Source organism: Camelina sativa, chromosome 12 (genome assembly GCF_030686135.1).
Source record: "Camelina sativa cultivar CO46 ecotype springtype chromosome 12, ASM3068613v1".
Classification (NCBI taxonomy): domain Eukaryota; kingdom Viridiplantae; phylum Streptophyta; class Magnoliopsida; order Brassicales; family Brassicaceae; genus Camelina; species Camelina sativa.
The window spans coordinates 36,434,457-36,458,527 of record NC_141891.1 but is presented as its reverse complement, the minus strand read 5'-3'; the positions used below and the strand labels follow the sequence as shown (position 1 = coordinate 36,458,527).

General features: G+C 33.7%; 1 protein-coding gene across 1 annotated transcript; it reads right to left on the bottom strand.

Annotated features, from left to right (window-relative positions):
• Positions 1-973: 973 nt before the first annotated feature.
• On the bottom strand, positions 974-5,413 carry LOC104729775 (phragmoplastin DRP1A). The gene is made up of 16 exons (XM_087477920.1): positions 4,966-5,413; positions 4,566-4,629; positions 4,364-4,471; positions 4,169-4,270; positions 4,021-4,071; positions 3,826-3,887; positions 3,569-3,659; positions 3,409-3,473; positions 3,001-3,195; positions 2,617-2,736; positions 2,475-2,545; positions 2,096-2,321; positions 1,934-1,984; positions 1,629-1,857; positions 1,406-1,545; positions 974-1,320 (listed from the first exon to the last, which is right to left on the bottom strand). The coding sequence occupies exons 1-16, from the start codon at positions 5,092-5,094 to the stop codon at positions 1,192-1,194; spliced, it is 1,833 nt and encodes a 610-aa protein (XP_087334046.1). The 5' UTR covers positions 5,095-5,413; the 3' UTR covers positions 974-1,191.
• Positions 5,414-24,071: the final 18,658 nt, after the last annotated feature.

Below are 24,071 nucleotides of genomic sequence, written 5' to 3'. Positions count from 1 at the left end.
AGCTCTCTAATCTCTCTTGTATGATTGTCACAACTCAACAACCATAATTATAGAACTAGAACTCCTTTACTAATCCTAACATGAATAGAAAACTTCTCTCTTGTATGATTGTCACAACTCAACAACCATAATTATAGAACTAGAATTCCTTTACTAACATGAATAGAAAACTTCTTTTTCTTAGTCCTAATGTAATTAGAACTTTTCCTTTTAGCATATCTTGTCACTAACTGACTTGTTAATGATATCTTGGGCTTCAAGCTGCAAAGCTTATCCAACAAGGAGGGCGTATCACTTTACAGTCTTACACACAGTCCGTAAAAGTATCCATTATATTGTAGAGGCCGAAAATGTTTTCACTCTAAAATGTTAAACCGACTTTACAGTCTTACACCAATGTGTTTCATATCCATTGTAGAGGCCAAAAAGCTTCCATTTACATCTCCTCCTTACAATCTTTCATCAAAGTCTACAAAACATCCCCATTCCTACACACAAGTCATGATATTCAAGCCACATATTTCAAGAAAGCCACAGTTTTTGAACACTAGACCAAACGCATTTCTTCATAACCGAACTCGCAGATGCCTCCACGCATGGCCGCTTCTCCACGCATGGCCGCTTCACCACCATTAGCTTCTTGTTGAAAAAAAATGACTAATGGTGAAGACATTAAGACATGTACAAGCTACAAAAAGTTAGAGATCCTCGACTCCTTGTGCAAAGAGTTTATATCCACAAGTGAAAGCAATATTTTATTTTACGCATATTTTTGTAATTTCTTTCTTTATTCTTTTTAGGTTTTACATCAACAGTTTGATAGCATTTTTTGAGTTTCTACCCAGATACTACTGTAGTAAACGCAATTATTTGCTTCGAACCAAGATTCCCGGCAAAGGAAAAGTTATCACACCAAATAATACATAACAAACAATATCGACATGCCAAGCTCAAGCATATCGGCATCCGGGAATGGACAAAAAACAGAGTGGACTTCATAAAACGATCTACATAACATATCGGGTCATGGATAAAAAACAAAGAGGCAGGGCAAACATTGTGATGTTATAAAGCGATACTGCAGTAGGTATCGGGAAGATCATCTTATAAAAATTACAGAACCTATTCCTGTTCCGGGTCTGAGCCACACTGACCAGAACCGAGTAAAACAGACAGTATGTGATGCTGGCTTCACTTGGACCAAGCGACAGCGTCGATCTCAGATTGGGCAGCTCGGTACAACTCCAGCCGCTTAGAGATGGCACTGCGTCTCTCCATGATTGCTGGATCTTCGTTCAATAGCGACGAGAGCCTCTTCATCTGTTGGAATTTACCAGCTTTGTTCACTCGGTGTTTACCCGAAATACATTTCTTTATGTTAAGACAAAGGTAAGAAAGAACTTACATCCATGGTACCGAGCTCGGCAAAGAAATGGTCGAGGAGGCTGCGCTTGGCTTCTCTGACTTGGCAGTAGACGATGGACTTAGGGATTGAATTCCGCAGGCCAGCACAGACCATATTCACGTAAGACAAAACATTGGATCCTGTCGCCAAATGTGAAAGGTGTGTGAGATATAGTAATATATACCGCACCAGATAATTACATATTTATATGGTTTAACCTTACCGATTCGTCTGAGATAGGAATCATTGTAGCGGTCAAAAATGGAGTGTGTGGGGTTACCACCCTTCTCAACATCCTGGGGAAGTTTCCTGAAGAAATCAACAGTGAGGTAACTGCACTCCATGTCAACCAGCTGTAGTGTTGCTTTCTTGCTTCCTTCCCGCATTTTATCCAGCGACTCAATGGCCGCGTTTGTCACCTCCACTCTCAGAGCTGGGTATTGCTTTAGCTCCTGCACATGTTCAAACCGTCTATAACAGTGTACAAGAGTACTAAGTTGTTGGAGATATATATAGAAAAGAACGTACCACAGTCTCATTCACAGACTTGTGAACCAGATCCTTCAGGATGGCATGAACCTAATATTTAAACCATAGGAAAATAAACCAAACAGGAAAGACGCTTATTGTTTTCATTTATTCGGTTTTTGATGCATTTTGTATAGAGAGATATAAGTAAAGAGTTCATACGGTGTCAACAGATGCTTCAGCAGGGCCTCTGATGGAGACAATAGAAGACTCAATGAGGCGACGGTAACCTTGCTCTGGAGCAATCAAGTGAGGCTGGTAACCATCAGCCTCAGTGACCAGCTTCCGGATGTTGTCCATCGCTAGCTGTTTGTCAAACTGGAGTCTCTTCAGAGCCGCAGGAAGCTGGTTATCAAACACGTTATACACCTTTTCACCACCAGCACGCCTGCGTAATCAACCATAGGCTCATAATTACAATATTCTTTTGTTGTTTCAGTTTGGTCAAGATTCGAATAAAAACTCAGATGCTATTACAACTCAGGGTTTAATCTTAAACATTTGCGGCATTAATCAATTTGATACAAGAGTAAAAACGTACACTCCATCAAGATGTTCCTTGAATATTTGATCAAAAAGCCGACATATCTCCATTATTGAGTACAATTTCCCCTGAACCAAAACAGTAGGTAAATCATAGTAACTAACGATACAATCGAAGACAAAAGAATACACAATCTTACCCCTGCATCAGCTGCAATAGGCTTTCCAAGGCGACTTAGCTCAGTTTCCAGCTGTAATACTGTCTTGTTAATATTAGACTGAATGCTTGGAATTCTCGATTTGATCACATGTTCGAGATGCTGTGCAATAACAAAAAAAGTTGCAGTTAGTCTCAGAGCTAATGATCAATATATGGAGAGCCAAACTTCCTAGTTTCCTAGTAGGTTCTTGTGACACTTGTATATATTTTCTACCTATCTCGGCTACAAAGAAAATTAGGACTGTTGTGAAAACACTTGACTTGATACTCCTATTTACCAGTCCTAACAAATTTCAGAAGGCAGCTTACTTATTATAAAGACCATGGTGAAGAGATCTAAACCTATCCTCGTGAAAGCATTTACCTTGGAGAGCATCTTTGCCAAATGCTCGGAACCCATTTTATGAGCAAGGTGCCTATACTCGGTAGTATTGGAAAAGTATTCCCTCTCTCTTTTTCGAGCCGCAATCATGTCGACATTCTTGTTAATATCTGCTTGGGAACGGTTGACCACACCAACCCATGGATATTTAAGTTTAAAAGATCTCCCTTCCAGAATCTGAGCAAAAAATATCATTAAGCAAGTAACAGGGCACACATTAAACATTAATGAGTAAACATATGTATTATGATACTAATTAGTATGTCGTAAGTCCAACATCATATCATAGACTAATTACAAAAATATATCATTCTGCATTTCCAGCGCATTTGTATTCACAGTAACTTCAGCTCCAGTACAACTATATAATAAACCGGGAATTCAACTTACTTCCACTGCATCAGTCCCCTTGTCCATAAGATCAATCTTTGTCAAGACACCAAATGTTCTCTCCCCTGTAAAGATCACAAAGAGTATAAGAGACATCGGGTGGCAGCATAATGTGTTGGGTCTCTTTCGTGGAAAACTAAGTGGTTTGTAAAATGCTCACCCGATGGATCAACCTCACGGGAAATTTTAATTGCATCTGAGGTAGCAAGATCTTGGTTTGCAGGTGAAATAGCCAAAATGATGCAGTTGGGCTGTAAGGAATTTTGATTAAACAAAAAACAGAATATTGTCAACTCATTTGCTATACGGAAACAAAAACAATATAGCGAGTACTTATATATTACCAAACCTAATTTAAACTGGTGATAGCTGTCGGCAAAAACATTAAAGGGTCTAGAAGTAAGGATTTCCAGTTACCTTTTCAATGTAGTCCCTAACCATGTTTTCAATGTCCTTCACTATACTTTCAGATTGTCCGTCTACATCAACCAAAAGAAATTTGTGTGTCATGCTATGTATGGTTGAGAATAAAGTCTACTGCCCCATGCTCCAGCGATAGAGAAATAGACCTAAACTTCTGTTGAAGAACGGATAACACTTAATGTAACTTACCAACAGCAACTTTTGTAAGCCCTGGAAGATCTATCAGTGTCAAGTTGACAACTGCAAACATAGCAAAGAGGATAAAAAAATTAGAGAATGAAATGTCATGAAAATTAAAAGCAAATACAATTAGGAAGAGATTTTGAGTGGTCCTAACCATTGGGAGAGTATATGCTAAGCTGAATGGGAACACTAGAAATAGACTTGCTGCGTCCAGTCTCTCTGTCAGTCTCATCTTGGATCTCCTTCCTCACAGCAGCTAGAGAGGTGATTAGAGTAAGAAATAATCAATGAAATATGCAATAGAGGAGAAGGTGAGACTTGAAACGCAAATGAGACAACCGGAACCCACCAAAATCAGTAAATCTTTTCCTCGGGAGGTGAAGAAACTCTGCATACTCCCGGGTTCCATCATCAATCTTTTGCAACTGCAAGACAAGGGGCCTTCGAGTAACAATACCTACAAACAGTTCCCGCAAATGCATATTTTCATGACTAACGGAATAAGCAATTTCAATTTATCACTATGAAAGAGGTGTCAACGGTGTGATTACCAGATCCACGGGGTAAAAAGTCCTTTCCCACGATGCTCTCCAGGACTGAAGACTTCCCTGAGCTCTGTCAAAACAACAACACAAACTTAAGGCCGCATAGGTTTATCAAAGTATACTTGCTAAAATTATTTTTAAAAGAAAAAAAAAAGAAAAAAAATCAACGCAATCGTAGCTTAAATGATTTAATTGACTGAGAATATCGAAGTCAAAGCCTAGTCCACATTCCTCAATACCAATTGCTCGCAAAGCTATTACATAATACAAGCTATTCAACTCTAATTCCTCACGATCCGAGATGTTGACAGGCAAAAACAACGAAGTTTTAACTCGAATTCCCCAACTCAACATATAGATCTTCAAGCATATAACGGAAGGAAGGGAGGGAGATCTAGATGCAAACCTGACCACCAACAACGGCAATCGCAGGCAAGGACTCCCAAAGAGTAGGTAGAGCGCTGGAGTCACCATGGTCTCCGAGAGCCGTGCAAGCTCTCTGTATCTTGTTAACCAGAGAGATCAGATTCTCCATCGTTCTCAACTCTTCGTTTCCCAATATCAAAGAGATGAGAAACCCAAAATACAGTAGCAACTAGAGAAGATCGACGAGATCTGATACCTCCGAAGGGAAAATCAACTCCGACAAATACAGATCTGCGATGACGATGCGACGGTGAGCTATTCGAACCAGAGAGAGAGAGAGAGAGAGAGAGAGAGAGAGATGAGAGGTTTTGAATTTGAATCGATGAATGAATTTGCAAAAGTGTGTTTGTTGTTTTTTTTTTTTTTTGCCTAGGGAAAAAAAGTAAAAGGGATGAAAGCGGTTTATATAATATAAGCAAGTGCAGGGTTCTTTCATCTGACTTCCTTTTTTTCCTTATAACAAGTGAAACGGCGTGGTGTTTATTACGATATTTGAAAAACGACGAGATGTCATTAGAAGGATTTCTCCCTAAGTCATTTTTTTTTCTTTTGTAAAAAACTCGTGTAAATAGTAGCTAGTTTTCTCTCTCTTAACTCTCTCCAAATATTTGAGAGAGAAAAACTCAAGGGGGTGTATTGAATTTGATATTTTAGGAGATTTGTTGGGATTTTAAAATTTTAGAATTTTGGGAGATTTGATTGTAATTTTGGGAGATTTTGATATTTTGACAAATTTTTTGAGATTTGGGTTTTGGTATTTGGTGAGATTTGATTATAAATTTTAGGTGATTTTAGAATACAGTAAGGAAAAAAAAAAAAAAATTAGCCTATAACTTCACTCGATCACACTTTGGTTAATTTAAGAAGAACAAAAATAGAACATTGTAGTTAAAAGCCATATCACCACAGTTTGACAAAGTTTGACAACGATACATAAAAGCCATTTTCCATGTACTCATAAACCATCATCTGCAGGCGTGACAATACAAGCAATAAGAGAAACATATATAGGTTTTTGGACCTCAGCTGGAAGAGGGTTTGGACAACAGTACCTGCTCGCCTTCTTCATCGCAGAATCCAAGCAACGAAACAGGGTTTCTGTGATGCAATCAGTTAGGAACTCCCTCTCACCCTGCAATGATCCCTCTTGTGCTCTTTTAATTGCCACGACCGTTCCGCTACCAAGGGTGCCTTTGTAGACCTTTCCATAACCTCCTTGCCCAATTTGAGTGGAACTATTAAAATTGTCCGTAGCCAGAGCCAGCTCAGCATAAGTGAAGCTCTTCACACCTTCGATTTTCAAAGAAGCTTTGGAAGCTGCACAGGGATGAATCAAACTTGTAATACCAAAACCAAAAACATATGACCACTACTAATACACAATTTTGATTGATAATATACTCTGAACACACATATGGGCATCAACAAGATAATTGATAATCTACTCTGAACACACATATTGGCTGGCATGCTTACATCGCTTTCTTCTAGCAACCGCACTGTATCCTTTCATAATGATAAGGGCAATAATAGCGGTTAGCGTAACTGCAACTGCAACTGCAGCTGAACCAAGAACAATTCCCGCAACTGCACCCTTACTTTGGGCCTGTTCGTTTGTTCATTTGGATGGACCATCTAAATAGTCCATCCAAATGTTGTTCATTTTTGTCAAAAAAAGAACATCATCCAAAATCATTCACATGGATCATTTGAATAGGTTTTTAAATTTTAGGCAAAATTTTGAAACTCATTTGAATGATTCTAATTTAACCATTTGGATGGAGATGCTTCTTCCAAAAATAACAAATTACAAATGTATCTTTATTATACAAAAATCTATTTATCTACAAAATTATAAATAATATTTTTACAATTCTTACAAAATGTCAAAAACATATGATTAATTTCCCGCCAAAACTAAAATCACGATTTTCCACCAAAAACGTAAAATCACATTTTCCCGCCAAAAACGTAAAAATCACATTTTCCCGCCAAAAAGGTAAAATCACATTTTCCCAGCAAAACCGTAAATTCATTTTTCCCCGCCAAAAACGTAAAATCACATTTTCTCGCCAAAAATGCAAAATCATATTTTCCCACCAAAAACGTAAAATCACATTTTCCCGGCAAAATCGTAAATTCATTTTTTCCCGCCAAAAACATAAATTCACATTTTCCCGCCAAAAACATAAAATCACATTTTCCCGCCAAAAACATAAAATCACATTTTTCCGCCAAAAACGTAAAATCACAATTTCCCGCCAAAAACATAAAATCATATTTTTCCCACCAAAAACGGTAAAATCACATTTTCCCGGCAAAACCGTAAATTTACTTTTTTCCGCCAAAACGTAAATTCACAATTTGTCGCCAAAAACCTAAAATCACATTTTCCCGCCAAAAATGTAAATTCACTTTTTCCGCAAAAAACAACAACACACAAAATCACTTTTTCCCGCCAAAAACGTAAAATCACATTTTTGTTTGGTTTTGAATGAAAATATATGAATATATATTTTAGATCAATATTTAAAATTAATATGGTTAAAATTAAGATTAAAAAATTGTTAGATCAAAACATGGGTATTTTAGTCATTATTGTAATCAAATCCATTTAGATAAGAATGTAAATAAAGCAAACAAACACATCTCCATTAAGATGCATCATCCAAATGAACCTTTTTTATTTTTGTTTGTAGAGTCAAATGACTCATTTAGATAAAGCTTTTGAATGGATCATTTGAATGAATTACACAAATGGTCAAACGAACAGACCCTTAAACCAAATGGCGCAGCTGAAGGGAACACTACAAAACAAAACAGAAAGCATGACGGTCAATTTGATTTGATTCACGTTTAATGAATTTGATATCATACAATTTCCTCCAGTTAACACCAATTTCATCAAAACGTGAATCAAACCTGCAGTTTTTTATGGGTTTTTTGCAAAATCAAAAGTACCTAAGCAATTATAAGGATAAGGGTAAATAAGCTGTAAGGATTCTCAAAATACAAGACAGTTTACCTTGTCTATGATAAAGTTCCAGATAACTTGAGTGAAATTGAGAACAGGGAGTTGTCTTTTGTCCGCAGATATATGATCTGATGGGCGAGTGAAATTGAGAACAGGGAGTTGTCTTTCCCAGCGAATCGGTAATTAATATACTAGAGATGAACTCGATTACACATCAACAATTTTTTTTAGGATTGTTCCAGAGTACAGAGAGAGAGGGAGAGAGAGAGAGAGAGAGAGTTTGCACTTCGCACACAAAAAAAGGCCACAGTTCGCATAGAGAGAAGTCTTTTTTTTTTTGTACATCGAAGAAATTTTTTTAAACAAATATTTCAAAGTATCACCTTTGAAGGTGTGATTTTGTAACACATATTTTTGAACTAAAACTGTTAGACAAATCTCCTAGAATCACATTCAATAGATTTTTAAAAGAAATTTGTGATTTTTTGAATAACAGTAAATTTGAAGTGAGATTTATAAATTATTAATTGAATAACAAGAGATTGTAAATGATTTTTACAAATTTCACATTCAATAACATTAGATTTCAGATGATTTTTAAAAATTACTAATTAAATAACAGATGATTTAAGAATACCCCAAAATCTCTTAAAATCCTCAGTTCAATACACCCCCTCAGTTTTTTTGTTTTCTTTGAATAAATTCGGAGTTCTCCGACTACTTGTCGGTTTAGGTTTTGTATTATAGTTTTATGGTGTTTCTCGGATTTTAGTTTCCGATATCTTGTCCGTATAAACTCCGACCTTTTGTTGGTTTTTTGAAGCCTTTTGTTTGTTCTTCATAGTAACACTTTTCACTAAAGGAATGTTAAAATCCGAAAGATGGTTGGTTCTTTCTGTACGACGCACTTGAATTTTCGTCCAACTGATGGTAATTTCTCACTCTTCCACAGATGGAAATTTATGAGTGATGGTTCTCGTTGGTTGACTAGTCTCAAGATGATGCAGTTTGAAAGAATTGGAGTATGAAGATTTGGAGTTTCGGTCGAGTTTTGTTAGTTTTCCGGAGAATACTTCCTTTCAGTCAACTGAGGTTTCACTTCGGTAAACAAAGAAAAATCCAACTAATTTCTTTCGGTGACTATTAGCAAGAGGCTAGTGGTAAAATAGTAGGCTTGATCCGTAGAATCTGTGTGAAAATATTGGAAAACTGGCCGGCGAAAAAAGATTCCGTTGACCGGAAATAAGTCGGTGAAGACCTTGCGATGAAACACAGATCTGCTTGGATATTGACACGTTGCTTACACGTGTTTGTTAATCTTCAATCTTTATCCTTAGTGTAGTGCAACTTGTATTGGGCCTAAAGTTGTACTTCAAATTTGCCTGATGTGGGCTTTTTTAATACAAAGTTAAATTGCCGACCAAAAAAAAAATAGTAACATTAGGTTTGAGGAATTTTGGTTGAAAAAATGAATGTTACATCATTTAGAGCTGAGGAATTCATGATGAGTTTTTCTTTTTTTTTTTCAAATTGAAATCGAAATTTTGTTAAATCTATCTTATTATATAAAATTTGATTTAAAAGTTACTTATTAACGAGATCGTGATACATGTCAATTATATCGATAAAATGTCGACATGTGTGAATTCTAGATTTACTAAAATAATTATAAAAATAATTACTTATGTATAGATTTCATTTTTACAATAGGATCAGAACTTTTATTTTTATAATTATTTTAGTAAATTTAGAATTCACACACATTTTATCAATATAATTGACACGTATCATGGTCTTGTTAAAAAATTAGTCATTAACATGATTGTGACATGTCTCAAGTCTAGCAAATTTATTACTCCTTCTGTATCATAATAGATGATTTTCTACAAAAAGATTTTGTATCACAAAGATTGATTTTCTGTAGTTTTTTATTAATAAATGTTAAGAAATTGTAGTTTTCAAGAATCATTGATTGAGAATTTAAATTTTAATGAATTATTATTGGTTGATAGTTATGAAAATATATTTTTATAAATAAAAATGCATTGATAGCTAAACATTTAATGTTTTCTTAATTTGTGTGAAACTCCTAAAAAATCATCTATTTTGATACAGAGGGAGTATGTAAATTGTAAAATTTGGTTTCCAATGTTAGTTGTTAATGTATGATGATGACATGTATCAAGTTATCAATTTAAGATGGTGACACATGTCAAAATATGCCATTAACGTGATCACAACATGTGTCATTAAATAAATTTATGTGTTAGTTTTTTTTCATTAAAAATATGTCAGATAAATATTTTTGGTTCTCTTTAAAAGAAATAATTTTTAATTTTACAATGTTGTAGTATTTTATATTATTTATTTTAGTTTCTATTTTGAATTGCTAAATTATTTAAGACTCATATATCATCATACTTATTATTTTCATTTTTTATGTCAAATTAATTATCTTTCACTTTTTAGATTTTATTGGGTTCGTCATCAACATAAGATATTTTTTTTCTTTCAGTGTTACATGATTTCATCCAAAATATTTTTTGAGTAAACAATTTTAGAGGTAAAGAAACTGCCACAAAAAAAAAAATTTAATAGTTAAAGAAATTATGTCAAAGTGAAAGTAAAAAAAGAATAATTGGGTTAATTAGTTCATTGAGATATTTTATTGATGGTGATAAAAAGCAGACTTCAACAATAAAATATTTTTGGGTGTAAGAACACATTATTAGTGGAAAAATATAAAGTAAAAGTGTAAGTGAACGCTTTGATGGGTTGTTTCATGTTTACATGTAAAAAATTTTGTGAATAAGTTGTGATGCTTTAAAATTTGACAGTAATAATATTCGTAATGATGAATGTTTGACAAAAGTTTTGGTGGCTGATAAATTAGCTTTAGATGATGATGATTATAATAATAATTATAATAATAATAATAATAATAATAATAATAATAATAATAATAATAATAATAATAAATTTAAAATATAAATATATAAATTAGTGTATTAAAATAAAAATGAATATCATTTTTTCTTTCACCAAAAAATATCTTACTTACAACAAAATATTAATTTATTTTTTAAAAATTCAATTTTATAGGATAATTTTAAAACCCGCACGATCTAGTAAATATATAATTTCAATAGTAGATTGTGAGTAACATATTTGTAATCTCAAAAAATCTAAAATATTTACTTTTATCAAAAATATAAAATAAAAATATTTGAGAAGATTATGGTTTATATGATAATTATGTTTAGAAAATTATCAAATAATATCAATGATTTGTCAAACTCCACTATTACCTTATTTTTTACAAGATTTTCAAAAATATCAACTTTATACTTTAATATTTTATTACTTTAACTAATCTTTTTAAAGAAAATCTATATTTTTGAACTAACATATGTTTAAAAGAATGTTCAAAATTGTCTTAATTAATTAATTTTAAAAATTCAGCAAATTAGTAAACATTTGACATCTAAATTATTCAGTCATATTTCACAAAAATTATTATTATATTCTGCCAGATTCAGCAATTAAGTTGCGATTAGCCGATTACCATTTAGACCCATAGTATAAAGAGTAAAGTAATCAATATTGTTGCCAAACCAAACATACAAATAACCAAGTCGATTTCTTATAAAGATCTGAATAGAGAAAGCAAATAAAAAAATTAGTATCACTTTGTAGAGTTAAAGGTGATTTCATGTGGACCACAAACATCCTCTTTACTCCTCCTAGCCAACGGTCCATAAGATTGGGGGATTTCAAAATAAATAAGAGACGTTAAGGGATTATGATAGTTTATTCAAAAGAAAGGCAATAAACAACAACAATAGCTGTAGTTTTTGAAAATTTGAATGTATGTATACAGTACACTCATATAATATGCTTTTGTCTTTTGTAGCAGCAGAAAATGTGATTGCAAGACAGCTAAATAAGTGGTTCAAAAAGCTTATGGGTCTGTGGTTGCACTGAACCAGTTATCTTCGCCTTTTGTGCACAATTGCTTTCTTGTTTTTTTTTTTTTTTTTTTTTTTTTGCCAAGAAACCAGTGTATAGGTTGAGAAATCAACTCTTCATTTATATGATACTAGGTGCTTCCCCACGCAACGCGTGGGTTGTGGTGTAGTTGACACTTTCTTGTTTTTTTGGTCTTTTCGTTTTTTTTTTGTATTATTTCGTTTTAATTAGGCATATACAGGCTTTGCCGTCACTTTTATTTATACACTATATTATACCATTTCGTTCAGATGTGTATAATTGTGGCATTTATTTTTTATGAATTATAAAGATGTTGTTTCTTGCTTTTGAGGATCCAATCTTATCATTGACTGATATTGTTTCCAATACATTTATTGTATTATAGATTTTCTAATTAACTGCTTATGTAAACCCTTCATACGTTGATGTTGCAATAGTAAGTTATTTTTTTAAAATATCTTCCGTGTAAGTGATTATGTTTGTATGCCCATGTTTTGGTCTAATATCAATAAGATCGTTTCTGTTTTTCTTTAGTTGGCTTTGAAACCAATATTGAGTTAAGCAAATAATGGGTCGAATTATGATGTTAATAAGTAATATAAATTCTTATGTATATATATTGTATATATGTGACTATAAATTTAGCTAACTAAAAAATTATGTAATATTTAAATACAATCTTGAACATATATATATATATATATTTATTTGTGGGAGGAATGTATGAAATTATTGGATAGAAGTTATTTTTGAGTTAAATGACCTTTAATGTCTTTAAAGTGAGTTAAATATTAATAAATTTTTATATGTGTCTTGACTTTTTTAAAAAGGAATACCAAGTGTTTCCTTCCAAATTTGAAGTGATATAGTATTTTAGTTTTCTTATATGATTTTATGAACTTCAATGTAAAAGTTTTTCAAAGTAATAAGTACACTCACTGATTGAATTATAAAATTTGGAGAAATGTTTATTTCGTTTAATCATCTGCTCTATTAAATAAATAAGTATGTTGTTATTCCTACAAATAGGACAACATATATTATAGTTTAACCATGGAGTTAAGCAATGAAAATGGAACTTGTGATTGCAAGACAAAATACTTATATGTTACACATTGATCATTTAAAAATGAATAGGAACATCTAATTCTCAAATAAAGTTGATTGTTTTGTTAAAACCTACATATGTGAATTTAAATTTAACTATGCAAATTTTAAAAATAAATATGAATAGATTAGAAAGGCAAGAAATATAAAAGAAATATTTTTTTATATAAATAAAATAAAAATTGAAAACAATGTTAAATATATATAATACTTTCTACATTAAAATATAGAATCAAACTCTTACAAGTTACAACACATATGAGATATAACAACATTTGAAATTGGTAGGAGAGGAGGAGAGAATGTTTACTATAAGATGGTAATCCAAATTAGATAATGGAGATGAATCTTTAAAAAATAGAACAATGTAATATCTATATATATAATACTTTCTAAATTAAAATATAGAATCAAACTCTTACAACACATATGAGATATAACAACATTTGATATTGGTGGGAGAGGAAGAGAGAATGATTACTTATAAGATAATAATCCAAATTATATAAAGGAGATAAATCTTTTAAAATAAGAACAATGTAAAATATATATCATGTAGTCTCTATATTAAAATTTAGCATTAACAATTTACAATGATATTTCAGTTTTTTTTTACAACCCATACAACAAAAATAAGAAATCAAAAATAACAAAAAAAAACGAAAAATGATTTGAGGTATTGTAGAAGAGAATGAGAGAATGTGAAAATAAGATAGTAAAAGAATGTCAATATGAGAGAATGATAGATTGAGAGAATGCTTATTTATATGATAAGAAATGATGGAAGTTACATTTAGAACTATGGAGTTACAATAGTAATTTATTGTGTTTGAATAAAATTGAGTGGTAGAATATGATTAATGCATAATTTATTTTATTTTCAGTTATAATTTTATTTTAATGTGTGAGTTAAATTTATTGTGTTTATTGGATCTTAAATGTTGTTTAAAGCAATTAGAAAGCAAATAAAAAATTAAAAAAAATTAGAAAACATTAAATGAAAATCAACCAATAAGGAGAGACCAAAACCTTACTTTTATATATATGATATATTGCTTTAAACTTTGAAATGAGAAATATATTATAAACAATAATTTTACATGAGAAATATATTAATTTAGCCAACCAAAATATGAATATAAGTTTAGCCAACCAAAATAAATAAAAAATATTAAAATTTAACAAAAAATAATTTCTCTTGAAAGATAATAAGTTAGTAGGAGGAATGAATTAATGTACAATTATTGGATAGGAGTTACATTTGAGTTAAATGGAGTTACATGTCTTTAATTATAAATAAATATTTTAATTTTTTATAACCTAAAATAAAAGGAATACCAAGTGGCTGAATCAAAATTCACATGATTTGGTTGTTTGTTGATATAAACTCAACACTTACACATAATATTTCAAAATAAAAAATATTACTTTTTAAGTGACAAACTAAATTAATTTTCTTATAAAATTATATGAATTCTTCAATCTCAATAAATTTTAAAATCCCAAAGATAACTTATATTTTTTTGGTTTTCACTCATCAATTTATTTTATAGTGCTAGATTTCACACTAATGGTTTCATCTTTAGAGAATTTAGTGAAATAATATTTTTAAAATTATATTTTATTTTTATATTTAAGGTCCAGTTGAATATGTTTTGTCTTTTGGATCATTTTTTATTTTGATTAAAGACACAAAAAACCAATTGTTTAATTATGTTTTTTTTGTTTTCAAAAACCTCAAATCATAAAAAAAAATATATATTATATTGAACTCTGCAGATTTATCAATTGGATCACAAAACAAAATAGTCTTTATAAATTGATAAATGGATAATTATATTGATCTTTAAATATTATATTGATTTTTATAAATTATTAAAAATGATACATGAATATGTGAGATAACCAGAGACATAATAGATAATTACATATGTGTGGTGAATATTGTAAGGAAGTATGAAAATAATGATTTATAAGATGTTAATATAAAATAGAAAATGGAGATAAACATTTTAAAAGATTAAAATAAATATATAAGATACACATATCATACAAACTCTAAAACTAAGCTTTTACAATGATATTTGATTTGATTTTTTATAACCCATACAACAACAATAACAAAAAAAAATACAAAACAAAACAAAACAAAACAAAACAAAACAAAAAAGAGATTTGAGAGTAGTGGAAGAAGATGAGAGAATGAAAGAGTGATAGACTAAGAGAATAAGATAATGAGTATTTATAGGAAGAGAAATGATGAAAAATTACATTTAGAAAAATGAGAGTTACAATTCTAATTTATTGTTTTGTTTTAATACAATTGATTAATACAACTTAGTGGAGAAATAAAGTTAATGCATAATTTATAGGGAGAAGCTATAAAGATTTCAGTTTTATATTATGTGAGTTAAATGTGAAAATTAATTTTTTTAAAATTTGTGTATTAATAAATTTTTTTTTGTTAAAATTGCATTGCCAAGTGGACCAATAAGGAGAGACTGAAACTCTACTTTTATATATATGACTAGTAGACAAAAGTTTGTGGGGTCTAAGTGGAAAAACGAGATATTTCTCCCTGAGAACTATCATATCAAGTTAAATAGAGCCCGAACTTTGATCACGATCTAGATATTCCCGAAAAAAAGTTCGAAACCTATATTCCCATGAATCAAAAGTTCGAAACCTAAATCTCCATGTATCTAAGTTACATTGGTTTAAGTTCTAAACCGAGGTCAAACCATCTATTTTCAAAAACAAACCAAAATAAAACAAATTAAAAGTTAAAAAATAATACTTTAGGTTAAAAATAAAAGTACTGAGGTAAGTTAAGAATATATTAGATTTTAGAGCGTGTGAAGTTGTAAATCTGAAAAAGCAAACATCTAGCATGCGTAACAGCGCTGAACTTAATCACTGCCTCCTCCGTTATCACCAATATCTAGGAAAAGCTTCAACAACAAACAGCAAGTAGAGTTCGTCACAAGCTTAGACCATCTCCAATGGTTTTCCCTATTTTTCCTCTATAATAGAGGTGACTTTTACTCCAATGGTCCTCTATTTTCACCTCTAAAATAGAGATTGCTATTTTTTCCTCTATTTATAGAGGAACCTTTGTAAAAAAAGATAAGGTTCCTCTAAAATAGAGAGGCATCTCCAATGGTCCTCTATTTTTATCTCTATAATAGAGGAACTCTATAATAGAGGTGAGTTTTACTCCAATGGTCCTCTATTCTCACCTCTAAAATAGAGATTGCTATTTTTTCCTCTAATAATAGAGGAACACTGTTTTTTTTACAAAGATTACAAAGATTCCTCTATAAATAGAAGAAATTATAGCAATCTCTATTTTAGAGGTGAGAATAAATGACCATTGGAGTAAAACTCACCTCTATTATAGAAGAAAAAATAGGGAAAACCATTGGAGATGATCTTAGTGTTGTGCTGTATATCTCAATTTTCTCGCCAGATTTTAAGTTTCCGACCTGGTTAAGCTCTCTCCGTCGTCGTATTCTCCACCAGCTCGCGTAGATACATAGGCATGACCAAACTTAAATCGTAACCGTATTTTGGACCATAACCGGATTGTATCTGAACCGTACCCAGACCGTAACCATATAAAATGGTTAAAAATTGTAACCGTTAACCGTAAATATATTAACCATAACCGTTAATTAACCGTAATCGTATCAAAACCGTTGGTTAACCGTATAGTTAAACCGTATTTTTTTAACCGTAACCATTTTAAAAACATAATAAAATATACTAATAATTATTTATTTAATATAAATCATATGATATAAAGAAATATGAGTACACTAAAAGAACATATTAATTATAAATAAATAATATCAATTATATTATATCATCAAATAATATCAACTGTATCATATTATCAAATAATTGTAACCATATATAACCGTAACCGCTTAAACCGGAATTGTATTTAACCGTAACCGTTTAACTGTTTATTAAACGGTTATGGTTAAGGTTTAAAAAAATTTCTAAATATAACCGATGGTTAATTAACCGTAACAGTGATAACCGTAACCGTGGTCATGCCTAAATACAACCACAGAACATCGTCTTAGTCAAGCGAGACTCATTCTCCAGTACGATGAACTCACAAAGCATTACGAGCTTTGTCTTATCCATCTTCAATCTCTTATTATGAATCTCGACGATGCTCTCCGAATCTTAGATCTGTTTGAAGTTATTCATCTCTCTATTTTGTTGGTTTTTTTCTCTGTCTCTCTGCCGCCGATCAATAACCATCAGTTCCGTCATGGGATTTCTGATTTCGGTGATGTTCATAAATCATAAGTATTCTCATTTCCATTACCTGTGCTGTCAATCACAACTGGGCTTGGAGGTCTACGATGATTTTTGATTTGGCATAGTTGACTGTTCTTTTATTCAAAACTGACTTTAGGTGAGGAAGAAAGGTGATAAGAAAAAGAGAAGATTGGTTGTTGTCGAGAGGATTGGTTGTTTTCAAGAAAATTGACTTGGTTTTGTAGTTAATTAATTGTAATTTGAGATAAAATTGGTTTACTTTTGGTTTACTATTGTTCTAGTTGGTTAAAATTTATTTGGTACATAATAAACTGATTAAAACCATAGTTTGTGGGGATTTAAATCTTGTAATACTATTTTGGGGAGATTTAGGTTCCGAACTTTCGATTCATGGGGACATAGGTTTCGAACTTTTTTCTTAGGGATATCTAAATCGTGGTCAAAGTTTGTATTCTATCTAGCTCGATATGATAGTTCTCAGGGGGACATAGCTAGTTTTCCCGGGTCTAAGTTGTTTACTTTGGGCCAGAAGATTAACTTTGCCAAAGTGGCTTGCAGACAGCTACATAGGGTAAGATTTGGTAATATCCAGAAAAGAACTAAAGAACCCTTGGAAAAACTTGAGGAAGTTCAAGATGCCTTATTGGTATCTCCCTCTGATGCACTCTTTTGACAGGAATTTATAGCAAGGAAATCTTGAAATTTCTTCTCCAAAGCTCAGGAGTCTTTCTATAAACCGAAATCTCAGATAAGGTGGTATAAAGATGGAGACTCTAACACCTCCTTCTTCCATAAGACTCTAATACCAAACCAAAGCAGGAATAGAATCAGGCATATGAGGGGTGATGATGGTGAGTTGATTCAAAATTTGGATAAGGTGAAGGATATGCTTCAAGCATATTATCAAAATTTGTTAGGCAAAGTGAATCCTGGAGTTGAACCATTTTCCATGGAGGAAATAAAAAGCATCACTACTTTCAGATGCGGTTCTCACTTGGCTTCGCAGCTCATAAAGGTTCATACGATCTCAAAGATAAGGAGGGCAATGATCACAATGCTTAAAAGTAAAGCCCCATGACCGGATGGTTCACTGTGGAGTTCATATGGGAAGCTTGGGTTGAAAAGGGAAATATAGTAGTGGAGGCGGTTCAAGAATTTTTTCAATCATGCTTCTTACGAAGGCGGTTCAATGCTACTATAATCACGTTGATTCCAAAGGTGCAGGGTGCAGAAATGTTTTCCCAATTTAGGCCAGTTTCATGCTGTAATACAGTGTACAAGATCATCGCTAGACTGTTGAAGCAAAAGTTAAAGTTGTTCATCTCTAACGCAGTCCACAGAAATCAGGTGGGGTTTGTTGAGGGAAGATAGCTAGCTGTGTGAGAATGTCCTCTTAGCTTCAGAATTGGTGACTAACTTACATGTTATAGGCTATACAAATAGAGGATGTTTACGAGTGGATCTAGCAAAGGCATACGATAATCTTGATTGGCAGTTCTTACTAAATGTCTTGCATGCTTTGGAATTGCCGGATCAGTTCATTGGGTGGATTCAAACCTGTTTCACCACCACCAGCTTCATCATAGCGGTTACTAGAGAATTGGTGGGTTATTTTCTGGGGAAAAGGGCTCCGGAAAGGAGATCCAATATCGTCCCTACTCTTTATCTTGGCAATGGATGTCCTATCAAAACAGTTGGACAGAGGTTTAATCAATCAGAGATTTGGTTAGCATCCTCAATGTTTAGCTCCTATGGTGACTCACATGCGTTTTGCGGATGATGTATTCATTTTCTTCGATGGCCAACAAGGATCCTTATGGAGTATTTTTTTGAGATCCTTGAGGAGTTCAAAAGTAAGTCTGGTATGGGAATAAACAGAGATAAGACGACCTTGTTCTTGGATGGGGGCAGCTTTCAAAGCACAAAGGATATGGCAGATTATATAGGCATTACATAAGGTTCTCTACCAGTGAGGTATCTGGGCATCACTCTGACCTCAAAAAAGTTAACGAAGCACGAATATCAGCCTCTTATTGACCGTATAACTGGTAGATTCACGGCTTGGAACGTTCATCATTTGTCTTTTCAGGATGTTTGCAGCTTTTACAGTCTATATTTTACTCAAAATTTACCTTTTAGGCGTCAATCTTCTTGTTGCCAAACCAGTGCATTGAGGAGATAAAGAGAATTTGTAGTGCTTTTCTACGGAAAGGTGCACGTAATTCAGCAAGAGGAGTTAAATTAGCTGGGAATCAATATGCACTAGCAAAGAGAGTGGAGGTATTTGTTTAAAAAGATTAATCCCATGAAATAAAGTACTCGGATTGAAGTTAATATGGCTTCTATTTACTTCGGCGGGCTCACTATGGGTATCATGGGTGAGGAGAAACTTGATTCGTTAAGAAAACTTTTGGGAAATGGAGAATGTGACCTCTGGAAGCTGGATAAGGAAGAGCATATACAAGCTAAGACCTCTAGCCAGACCCATCTTGGTTTGCAAGGTGGGCACTGAATTCACTTGCAACTTTTGGAGTCAGAATTGGATCGGTTTAGGGTCGCTATTGGAGATCACAAGAGAGAGAGGGCCTTAAGTAACACGGCGGAATAAGAATGCGGTGATTGCAGACGAATTGAGGAATGGGAATTGGTGGTTGCATACAAGTTTTCTATGGCTAACACTTGGACATATTTGAATCCCCCAGGGCAAAAGTTGGATTGGTATAAAACTGTGTGGTTCAATGAAAGGATTCCAAAACATGCCTTTATTACTTGGATAGTGGCACGCCACAGGTTGCATATGCGGGACAAACTGATCTGATGGGGATTGGCAGTGTAGTGACCCGTGCTAAGAGTAAAAATTCCAAGTCAAATTTCATTAAACATAGGGAGTTGGGAAGACCAAGGAGGCCGAATAAGGGATGACCGTCAAGACAGAAGAAGAAAGGCTGAGAAATCGAGGATGGTACCGTACCACGTACCATGTATTGTACCGTACCTTGACCTGTACTGTTGACCGGACCACGTACCGTTGACTGGACCACATACCATTGAATTTCATGCAGAACCGCGACCCCGAAATTTTTGACGTTAGTGTGGAGCGTGGGAAGGAGGAGATTCATCCCCCCTTGATTGCACAATCAAATTTCATGCAAGAAAACGTAGGGGACAAGATTGCCAAGTGTACTTTATGCAAAAGATTTCTTCACCACATGTTATGCCATGCAAAAATTCTGCCAAATGTCCAGCTATCTCCGCCACTTGTCTTAGACCAAAAACTCACACTCTCCACTAAAAGTAGAGCCTCTTAGCCCCATTTTCGTGAGTCATCCACCCTTAGACGAAAATTAGAAAAGAGTTAGAGAGAGAGAGAGAGTTAGAGAGGGAGCGAGAGAGAGTCCAAGTTAGAGTGTTTCGCGTTGCTAGCCGTGTGCCGCGATAGGATATGTTTGCGTCTAATCCTTGCCGGTTAGAGCTAGAAGTCTGATTAGAGTCTCGAAGCATGTGATATGGTACATGATAGGTTGGGTTTTGTTGATTTTTGCTTAGGATTTTTGTGTTAAATCTAGGCATTTTCGGTTGATTATTGGGTAGATTTGTTTCTTTTCTTCTAGATTGAGTTCTAGGAAGTTAAGTCTCGTTTATTGCTTGTTTGCATGTTGGTGTGAGGTTGTGTTTAGCGCTTAGTCTCTAGATATTTCTCTAGTTACTTAGGTTGCTTGTTGCTTGTTGCTTGTTTGTTGTTGCATGTAGCTTGTGTGCTTTGCATGTGGTTGTTTGTTGCTTGCATGTAGCTTGTGTGCTTTGCATGTTGTTATTTGTTACTTGCATGTAGCTTGTGTGCCTTGCATGTTTGTTTGGTTGTGTGTTGAGGTTGTGTAGGAGAAGACTTCCCCAAGGCCGTAATCAGGGTGGATTACAAAGACTCGGAGAGACGGGATTGTAGCCTAGGGCCGAGTACTACACGACGGTGTAGTCAAGAGCGTCTATAGAGAGGGACTCATAGGTGATGTTCTATGCTCGCGTGTCTTTGTGGCTGTGAGTATAGGTGTTCACGGGTATGGGGGAAGTGATGAAGTGGTGGAGTGAAGGAATTAAGGGCCCTTGGAGTTGAAGAAGAAGTCGTTAGCTACTGCTTGCGTATACTTTGATAGTATACTTGTTGCATGACTAACTTGCATATTATATTGCTTGTTTTTCTTTTATGTTGATTGCTTAGGCTTGCATGTAGTTTTTTAGCTTGCTTGTTGTGTGTTGCTTGCTGGAGTTGGGGTTGGGTTTGGTTTCTTGTTAGGTTCCCGAACTCACTGAATGATTAGCACTCAAGACTCCATAATTTGTTTTGCAGGTAACCTTAGTGGGGAAAAGACTCCAATGATTCTCAAGTTGGCTTATTGATAAACAGGTTTTCACCAGTGTATCAATTCCCTATGCAGTTGTAGTACAAAGGGTTATCAATCCAAATGGTTGTTTATGCTAGCAGGAAAGATGCAATCAGAACAATGCAAGTCAAGCCAAGTAATAGTGGGGTTTTATCTAACAATCCAAAAATAATAAAGAAAAAAATATAAACAAAGAAACAACTCGACCTAAGCACTCGATGAAAGCATTCGAGTACAGGATCAGGTGGAGTGATCGAGTAAGCAAATGAAGTATGAACAACTCGAGGGGTTACTCGATACAGGTTATTGTGTACATGATCGGGTAAGGGATCGAGTGATAAATGAAAATGCAAGCAATTAAGATATGAAAGCTTCTAAGGATGGGGTAATCAAATCCTAAGCATTCCTGACCAGTACAGATGTCTTACATGCCTCAAGCAAATATTTCCTAGACAATGAATCTCTAAAATCTTGTTAAAACACTCTCGTGATAGAAACAATCAACCTTGATCACTCCCCTACCCAACTCTCGTTGGAGAAACATGACCAAGTAGGCATTAAGATCCGATTCATTATTGTCAGTAAAACCCTTACTCATCTAATCTCTTAGGCTAAGTGAGTAAACCTCTAGCATTGGTTGATTCAAGCATCTCATCTACACCTCTCGGTGGTAAAACACCTTAGATCTAATCTCACCCTCTCGGTTTGTTGACAGCATTAAGAACACCAATCTAGAAGGAAATCTATTAAACAAATACAATCAACTAAGAAATCCTAACCGATCAAGAACACATAATCATCTATCCCATCCCTAGAAATAGCCCTGGGCATTCGGGTGACCCGATCGGGTTCGGGTCAGGTATTTCGGATTTTCGGGTATTTCAGATTAAGGGGTCCTAGACTCATTCGGGTATTTCTAATATTCGGGTCGGATTTCGGATAAACACCCATCGGGTTTGGATTGGATCGGGTATCCGATCTCAATCCAAAATTAAGTAAACCAAACTCAATTTCATTCAATAAACCGATCAATAACCATTAACAAAAAGAGACCAATGTTCAAAATTCAAACCATAATCTTGTTCAAACAACCACATAACAAGATTGTTAAACAAACAAATCCATGTCTTAATAAACCAAGTACTAAATGATCACACATCAAAGACCACCATCGATCACACAAACAAGACCACCATTGATCACACAAACAAAACGCATCGATCACAAATACAAAACCCATCGATCACACATGAAACATGAAGCTAAACTAAAACAGAACCCAATCAAATGATCAAACTAAAACAATACAAGACATTGAAGCTCAAACACAAACAAAACCCATCAATCACAAATACAAAACCCATTGATCACACATGAAACATGAAGCTAAACTAAAACAGAACCTAATCAAATGATCAAACTAAAACAATACAAGACATGAAGCTAAACTAAAACAGAACCCAATCAAATGATCAAACTAAAACAATACAAGACATGAAGTTAAACTAAAACAGAATCCAATCAAATGATCAAACTAAAACAATACAAGACATGAAGCTAAACTAAAACAGAACCCAATCATGCTTTACTCAACAATACAAGACAAAAACACATACAAGTAAAAAAAAATGATGAATAAAGTCAAAACAAATTCTGGGTGCAGAACACATATCCGTTTTTAATAATTGATACAAGATGATTTGCAGAACACATGATTGATAATAGCGATAGAACACATAACATTGCAGAACACATGATTTGCAAATCGATCAACCGAACAAACAAATCCAAAAACCCACATAAATTGATACAAGATACAATATAAATTGAAACATAGTAGAACTCATAGACAAAAATTGATACAAGATACAACAAAAATAATCACCTGTGAATGTCACCTATGCAAAACAACTCATCGGGTTTTTGATCGGATTTTGATCAGATTTCGGGTAAAATCCGATCGGGTTCGGGTATCCGAATTTCAGAAATCCTAAACCCATTCGGGTTTTTCCTTCTTTCGGATACGGGTTCGGGTCGGGTTTTTCAGATCGGGTTTTTCAGATCGGTTTCGATGATCTTCAATTCTCATTCTGGACAGATGGTCTGCTACCCTGTTTTCAATTTCTTTTTTATCCAGGATTTCTATGTCAAATTCATGCAGAAGAAGGATCCATCTGAGAAGCCTAGGTTTGGTGTCCTTTTTCGAGTAAATATACCTCAGGGCGGCATGATCCGTGTAGACGATCACTTTCGCACCGACTAAATAACTTTCGAACTTCTCAAACGCAAAAACCACGGCAACTGGCTCCTTCTCAGTTGTCGCATACCTTGTATTGGCAT